Below are 8484 nucleotides of genomic sequence, written 5' to 3'. Positions count from 1 at the left end.
AGAAAAACAGCTATCAGACTTTTAGAAGACATCTGAAGGCAGCCCTGTTTAGGGAATCTTTTAATGTTTAATAGACTATTGTATTTTAATATTCTGTTGGAAGCCGCCCAGAGTGGCTGGGGAAATCCAGCCAGATGGGTGGGGTATAAAAAATAAATTATTATTATTATTATTATTATTATTATTATTATTATTAGCCTACTTCACAGGGTTGTTGTGGGGATTAAACGCAGGGAGAACCATAAACGCCACCTTGAGCAGCTTGGAGGAAAAAATATCTCATTGGAGATAGAGATGCAATCAATCAATTCTCTTCTCTCCTGCCCAACATTTTGCTAATGAACATTTGGTACAAATGTTATGCATGCTTTAGCTGTGATTCCTGCATTGCAGGGGTTGGACGAGATGACCCTTGTGGGTCTCTTCTAACTCTACAATTCTATGATTTTATGATGATGAAATTGTATGCTTTATATACTTGGGACATTCAATCAGATGTGCTAAATTTAGTTCTAGGCTCCTAACAACTGTTTATATATATATACAGTAATTGTTGTATAATCAGGAACATAAAGGCATTCCTAACTTTGCCCTGCAATATCTGCACATTATTATTTTTTCCAGCTCACATATGGCTCATTTGCCCCACAGGGGAATCGTATCACTCAAGGGCCATCCTTTTATTGTCTGGTCCCAAATGAAACCCAGCAGTATATGGGGCTTATCCTGTTACTCCAGTATTTCAAATGGACATGGGTTGGAATTCTTATAGATGATGATAACAGTGGAGAACATTTCTTGCAGACACTGGATCCATTGTTTTCTCAGTATGGGATCTGTTCAGCATTCACCCAAAGAATCCCACGCATAAGCCATTGGGATAACTTGGAGAAACTTATTGATATAGCCACAATTTTTTATGCACATTACACAGATTATACAGTGATTACATTCATTATATATGGAGAATCTTTGACTATTGCATGGCTTAGGGCTATTATGTTTATACGAGAGTCTGGAAACAAGGAGACTCCCTCAATGAGAAAGGTGTGGATTACAACAACCCAGATAGATTTCATATTAACCGGCATTCAAAGGAGCTGGGATCTTCAAATGTTCCAAGGCGCAATTTCCTTTACAGTTCACTCCAAAGAGATTTCGGGGTTTAGGGAATTTATTGGGACCATAAAGCTTCACGGGGCCCAGAAGGACAGTTTTCTGAAGGACTTTTGGGAGCAAGCCTTTGACTGTGTACTTCCAAACCCCAATGCGGCAATGGATGTTGACCAAACATGTACTGGAGAGGAGAGACTAGAGAGCCTCCCTGCACCACAGTTTGAAGTGCTCATGACTGGCCACAGCTATAGTGTTTATAATGGTGTTTACGCTGTGGCTCATGCTTTGCATATTATGGGCTCTTCTCGATCCAAGCTGAGAGCTAATGAGAAGGGTTTCAGTGCTGAACTTCAAGATCTTCAGCCCTGGCAGGTAATGTCCCTACAACAAAATACTCTTTCATTTCAATAAACAAAGTACAGTCAAACCTCCATTTACGTAACCCTCTGGTTATGTAAACTTCGGGATGTGCATGCGGCAAACCCGGAAGTATTCCTCAGGTTGTGGAAACCTCGGAGTTGAGACTATATTCAGCTTTCTCCTGCATGAATCACTGAGGAAATGGAATTGGCCATCTTATTGGTTGAGAGCATTTTATAGGTTTATATTTCTTTCATAGGCTGATAGAGTTGGGAGGAACCCCAAGGGTCATCTAGTCCAACCCCCTGCAATGCAGAAATGTCAACTGAAGCATTCATGAAAGAGGCCATCCAACCTCTGCTTAAAAACCTTCAGGAAGGAGAGTCCACCACCCTCTGTGGGAGTCTGATTCAGCGTCGAACAGCTCTATTAGAAAGGCCATGACAGTCCTGCTTTATTGTGTCACATTCCTCTAGGGCATTGTCTCCTGCATCATTTCCCGTCCTGCTACTGTTCTCACTGCTACTGTCTTTGCATGTTTTAAATTTAAAAATTGTCTGCCACTGGAAGCCCCCCCCTTTCCAAATTTTCCTATTGCACTACAAACTACTTAGGATTTGTCATTCAGGATTTCAAAGTAGAGCAGATAGATAAAACTCTTGAGCATTTCAATCCTTGTTCCACCAACAGCTTTGATCCTGAAAATCTGATCTGGCTGCTGAAAGGGATCAGAGGGCTGGGAAGCATTCCAGTTGAGGCGCCTCTGGAAAGCTTGCCTGTTTCTTGCGACAGGGACTTCTCATCCTTCCTCCTGTTCTTGAGCCCTCCCAGTGGTGATGGGCACTCCTCCATAACCCACCCAGCTTTTCCCAGGGCAATGGTGACATCAAGGTTGCAAGGATTCCTCCAGAAATGCTCAGGATGATTCAACACTCCAACCAGTAGTCTGACTGCAAGGTGTTGAAGTGCACTGTGCTCTGATGGGGCATCCTTCTGCTCCTGCACAGTGACCCCACTTCAGCTTTCCGGGCTACTCTCAAGCTCTCAAGCCCAGTGGTGCTAAAAATCCACACACAGACCCAGCCATAAAAGAGAGAAGTCAGCAGACTCTTCAGCCTAGGGTGGTGGAAGGTCTTCCTGTTGGTTGCCTTTCCATTTCCTGCTTCCCAGAGAGTCTCTCCTGGGTCCTCCAACTGGAGTCAGAATATCCAGTGCAGGAAGAATTCCCATAATCCCCATTAGCCATGTTGAGTGCTTGGTAACTGTCATCCAACAGCAGTGGAAATCACTACCTGACATAAATGGTAGTAGTCAGAAAAGATGAATTCTCTGATTTATTGATATCCCTCTTTATTATACCTTAGCTCCATCACTTTCTTCATGGGAGTTCCTTTAACAACTCAGCTGGGGAAACTATTTCCTTCAATGACAAAAGGGAAATGCGAGGTGGCTTTGACATAATGAACACGATCATATTTCCAAATAACTCTTTCCAGAGAGTGAAAATTGGTAGGATTGACATAGATGTTCCCAAAGGTGAAGAATTCATAATTCATGAAGATATAATTGTCTGGCACAGCGGTTTCAACCAGGTATGGATTCTGGCATGGCTGGATGAAGACATGGGCTGAAGGAGCTGCAGTCAATGGCATTATAGCCTAGGGTTGCCTTGCTGACTAGTCCAGGCAGTATTCTGGCCAGTATAATCATGAGGAAGATAATGCTCATACCACCTTTAATGTTTTTAGACAAAGACTGACATAACAACAATGACTGGTCACAGAGATAACTATAGAGATAATACATCCGTTATCTGGATAAGGGATTCCTTGGTTCATTTTAAATTCTTCTTTGTTTATTTTTCTCTTGGTTTCCCTTAATGATTAGTATCAAGAGGTTGGAGAGTGGGAAACGAAAGCTACAATTTTAGTATAGCTGTGATTGGTAGTAGTATATATAGATTCAAATCCAATGCAGCAACTATCAGAAGTGTTAAGATACTTTCTGGTTCTTGACATACATACAGACACACTTATTTCTGAGTGTGTAAACATTTTAAAAATTATTCTATGAACGCAATAAAGTCAACCATAATAATGTAGCTACACTGAGGAGTTGGTGCTTTGGTTGCAATCTTTTAACCATTTAATTGGGATTATGCTGTACTGAAATCAAAGGAACTTAAGTATGAGCCAAGATAAACTGGATTGCACTCCTATATTTTGACTGCCTATTCAGCCTGAGCTCAGTCTAGCTGCTTCGTTTTAACTGAGCAACCTGAAAAGTATTCTCTGGCCATTCAGCATGATGATTCCCGTAGTCCCTTTCTTGACAAGAGATAGATCCCCATTACTGATTACCAGTCCAGATTTTTCACTGATCCATCATCTTTGCCATCTTCTCTGAAGATTCTCTTTGTGTTTGTAGATGTGGAATCTTAACTAATGGTGACTCACTCTCTTCAAATACTCGTTTGACTCAGTCTTTATGAGTTATCTGCTGGCTAAATTATGGGTATTACCAGAGCTGTTCCCTTGCTTGCCCAAGAGGGATGCTTTTAGGTCCTTAAAAGGTCTGGCGCATATGCCAAGATCAACATCAGAAGTATCTGTCTGTCTATCTTTCTATCTCCATTTCCCTTTTGTAACTCCTTTAATGTCTGGATAGGCGATGCCTATTTCTTTGTGTAACGACTACTGCCACCCTGGCAATGAGAAGAAAAGGAAAGAAGGGAAGAAATTCTGCTGCTATGATTGTACTCCATGTCCAGAAGGGAAGATTTCCAACAAGAAGGGTAGGTCATGTAGTAACTCCCCAATGTTTTGATCCACACAGAGTAATTTAAAAGAGTTGTGCCAGATGGCTATTTACAAGTAAAAACTTACTCCAATGTGCATACTATCATGTGATTAGCTAAATCAATGCGAGCATAGCATTTGCAGAAGAGAGAAGGGAATGTATATCCAAATATCTTCTAAGGGTGACACCATCCTGGTTCCAAGCTTCACAGCAGAATATGACTCTATCCATGCTTTACATTGCAAGCTCATTCGGAGGTGTGCTCAGTCGATTACTACACCCCTCCTCTGCTGCCCCGTGTTTCAAAGGGTGAAGCCTAAGGAGCACTCCTGTAAACACCTTGATGCCAGTCAGTGATGAATTATGAATATGGAAGAATCCCTTTACCAAGCTGGTACTTTGGGGTGCTCATTATTTTGGCATAGTCTGCCTTGCACCCACTCCCATAGCCATCTAGCTGTGACAAAAAATGAAGCCAAGGAAACAAAAGGCTAGCAAACAAGAGGTGCTTGGAGTAGTCTAAAATAGGCGATTCCTCAGCGAAACACCCCAAATATTCCTACTCAGTCCCTAAACAGGCGACCAGTTATTTCTGTACCTGGGTTGGTTTTAGTCCCTGACAAAGAGGAAAAGGAGTAAGCTGTATTTCAGCTTGTACATTGTTTTGAAAAGTGCAAATTATATAAGCTCACCTTTAAACGTACCTTAATTTTTATCCCTAAATCTTGAGTGTTTCATATATGTCGATTCACTTTTTGAGACAAGAACTATATTTAAAAAATAGGAGAGCTCTGAAAGCTGGGTAATCTTCTTCCAGTCTACTGGGGGCAATCCTATGGAAAGATCCACCAATGGTAGAGAGAGATCTCTACATTCTTAACTGATGTATGAGAGGCATAGCTGTCAACTTTTCCCTTTTCTTGCGAGGAATCCTATTTGGAATAAGCGAATTTCCCTTAAAAAAAGGGAAACGTTGACAGCTATGATGAGAGGTAGAGTGGAGAATAATCCATAGGTAACAGGTAATTAATGCTGAAATGATAAATTTACTCTTTTTTAGATATGGCTGACTGTTTCATGTGCCCAGAAGAGCAATTTCCAAGTAAGGACAAAGATGAATGTGTGCCTAAAGTTATAACCTTTCTTTCTTATAAAGAACCTTTAGGAATCACTTTAGCCTTTGCTGCTGTTTTTCTTTCCATTCATGCAGTCTTGGTGTTAACAATTTTCATTAAGCACAGGGATACACCCATTGTAAAAGCCAACAACCGAGGCCTCACCTATATCCTCCTCATCTCCCTCCTGCTCTGCTTCCTTTCTTCATTGTTTTTCCTTGGCAAACCTGGAAAAGTGACCTGCCTTCTCCAACAAACAGTGTTTGGTATCATCTTCTCAGTGGCTGTTTCTTGTGTATTGGCCAAAACCATCACTGTAGTGATAGCTTTCATGGCTACAAAGCCAGGATCCAGCATGAGGAAGTGGATGGGGAAAAGACAGGGACATTCTGTTGTTTTTTCCTGTTCCCTCATTCAAGGAAGTATTTGTACCTTGTGGTTGGCAACCTCTCCGCCATTCCCTGATTTAGACATGCACACAGTAACTGGAGAAATCATCGTGCAATGTAATGAAGGGTCAGTTACCATGTTTTACTGTGTCTTGGGTTTCATGGGCTTCTTGGCCATTTCCAGCTTCACTGTGGCATTCCTAGCCCGCAAGTTACCTGATAGTTTTAATGAAGCCAAGTTCATTACCTTCAGCATGTTGGTCTTTTGCAGCGTGTGGTTATCCTTTGTTCCAACCTACCTGAGCACAAGAGGGAAATACATGGTGGCTGTGGAGATTTTCTCCATCTTAGCCTCCAGTGCTGGGTTACTGGGTTGCATCTTTGCCCCTAAATGCTACATCATTGTGTTTAGGCCCCAGCAGAACAGCAAAGAGCTAATTAGGAGAAAGTTTTAAAGATTCTGCCCTGTTTTCTTCTACTACACTATTAATGTACTATTAATGCATTGGTAAGGATTACTAGAGCATTAGCTATGATTTGATGAGTAGATGAGGAGCCTGCCTCGAAAAACATCCCAGAAAAGGTACATTATGTATTTTCAGCAGCTGACTTTTGCACAATGGTTGAGATCTTTGGATAAAGGGCAGCATGTAAATAAAATAAAACAATAATTGCAACTCTAGTGCTTAACAGTTAAATGCAAAGCAAGCTCTTAAACGGAAAGCTAAAACCAAGAGAGAGGTGGTTAGATTTCCAAAAGATTTCCAATAGGACAGTGACAGAGATACATTGTGTTTGTACCACGAGAAGCGAAGTTACAGGGAACCAGGCAGAGGACCTTCTTAGTAGTGGCGCCCTCCGTGTGGAACACCTTCCCTTCACATGTCAAGGAGATAAAGAAATACACAACTTTTAGAAGACATCTGAAGGCAGCCCTGTTTCAGGAAGTTTTTAATGCTTGATGTTTTCCTATGTTTTTATATATGCTGCAAGCTGCCCAGAGTAGCTGGGGAAACCCAGCCAGATGGACGGGGTATTAATAATAATAATAATAATAATAATAATGTGAGCATAGGTGCATGCTGTACTGTGCTGTGCTGACCTGAGGGTTGCCCTAGGCCATGACATTCACCTGGGTCCCAGGTTATGACACCCAGATATCATCATAATAAATAAAAATATTAAACAAAATATATCTATCCCATGGGGGGGGGGAATCCGAGGTCTGTATGTGTGTGGCCAGTGCCAGATTTACGTATAAGCTAAACAAGCTATAGCTTAGGGCCCCACTCTCTTGGAGCCCCCCCCCCCAAATGAAGTAAAAAAACACCTGGATGTACATTTCCAAAATATAAGATAAAAAGCAAAATAAAACTTACATACAACAACAGTGTTTTGTGTTGTGTTGGCTCCTATTTGTTATGTGCAAATGACTTTAGATACTTAATAGGTCCATAAATTACCATACAGCGTATATTCAACACAAAAAAACAGTGACAATTTGTTGTTGACAAAGGACAGCTGGACATACCCTTTCCCCCCTCAAAATAAGACAGTGTCTTATATTAATTTTTGCTCCCAAAGATGTGCTAGGTCTTATTTTCAGGGGATGTCTTATTTTTCCATGAAGAAGAATATGGTACACATTTATTGTTGAACCCAAAAAAGAGAGGAAAAAAGGTGGAAATTTATTACCTGTATACGGTACCCCTTATATTCAGGAGTAGCCTTATTATCGGGGAGGCCTTATATTTGGGGGAGGCCTTATATTACATCGAGAGGCAAAACTGGAAGTAGGTCTCTTATTTTCGGGGGGATATCTTACTTTTGGGGAAACAGGGTATAAAGGGCCCCATTACCTTCAGTAGCTGAGGGCCTCATCAAACCTAAATCCGGCCCTGCTCAGGAGGGTGCTCTCCTTTTCATACTGGGTGCTGAGAAGGTGCTGCTATAAAACTAATGAGGGATATTGATCTATAAGTCTCCTCCACAGAGTTTATGCTGCAACTCTCCCTCAGCTTCCGCAATGCCCATCAACTGTCACCTTCGGCCAACTGCCACTCTCCCTCAGGAGTTCCACCCTAGGCCTCAACTGCCTCACCAGGCCGCAGTTCCTCAGCTCCAGGACTCAACTGACAGCAGGCCTCAGTGTTTACTCAGTGCTTTTAATATCTGGAAATTGGTATATAATAAATAATAGGAAGAGAGGCTGCAAGGCATAGTCCCAACAAGCAAAAATGAAGTGTTTTATTATATTACAATGAAGTTGCAACAAGAGCAGAGCAAAACAATACTTCACGAGCAGCTGAAATAAAGAGCCATACATTTAATGTAGAAGAGACAGGGGATGTCGTGACACACACACAAATGACAGAACATTTGAAGAACAAATGATCCCCCATTACTTTTCTTCTTTTTTAAAAAAAAGTCAACCCCAAAGACCTTATTTTATGGGACGAATGGTTTGGGAGACGATTTGTTGCCTTGGAAACTGAAGACCAGAGGGAGCAACTGTTTATGAGCAGTTGGAACAGACCATGGGATATTATTATTATTTTTAATTAAAACGGTGGTTTTTGTGTGTGTGGCTTCTTTTATTTCTTTTATTGTATTTTATTATATTACAATTTGAATTCCATAGGATACCCTATAAAGCACAATGATAATTAACAAAATACAATTTTAACACAATAAAATAAAATAGG

General features: G+C 41.1%; 1 protein-coding gene across 1 annotated transcript; it reads left to right on the top strand.

Annotated features, from left to right (window-relative positions):
• The first annotated feature begins 212 nt into the window (after window positions 1-212).
• On the top strand, window positions 213-6654 carry LOC310663033 (vomeronasal type-2 receptor 26-like). The gene is made up of 3 exons (XM_083410559.1): window positions 213-3068; window positions 4144-4270; window positions 5336-6654. The coding sequence occupies exons 1-3, from the start codon at window positions 2916-2918 to the stop codon at window positions 6232-6234; spliced, it is 1179 nt and encodes a 392-aa protein (XP_083266685.1). The 5' UTR covers window positions 213-2915; the 3' UTR covers window positions 6235-6654.
• Window positions 6655-8484: the final 1830 nt, after the last annotated feature.

Source organism: Podarcis tiliguerta, assembly GCF_965153285.1.
Source record: "Podarcis tiliguerta genome assembly, chromosome: 13".
Classification (NCBI taxonomy): Eukaryota; Metazoa; Chordata; class Lepidosauria; order Squamata; family Lacertidae; genus Podarcis; species Podarcis tiliguerta.
This window is presented reverse-complemented; position numbering and strand designations above follow the sequence as displayed.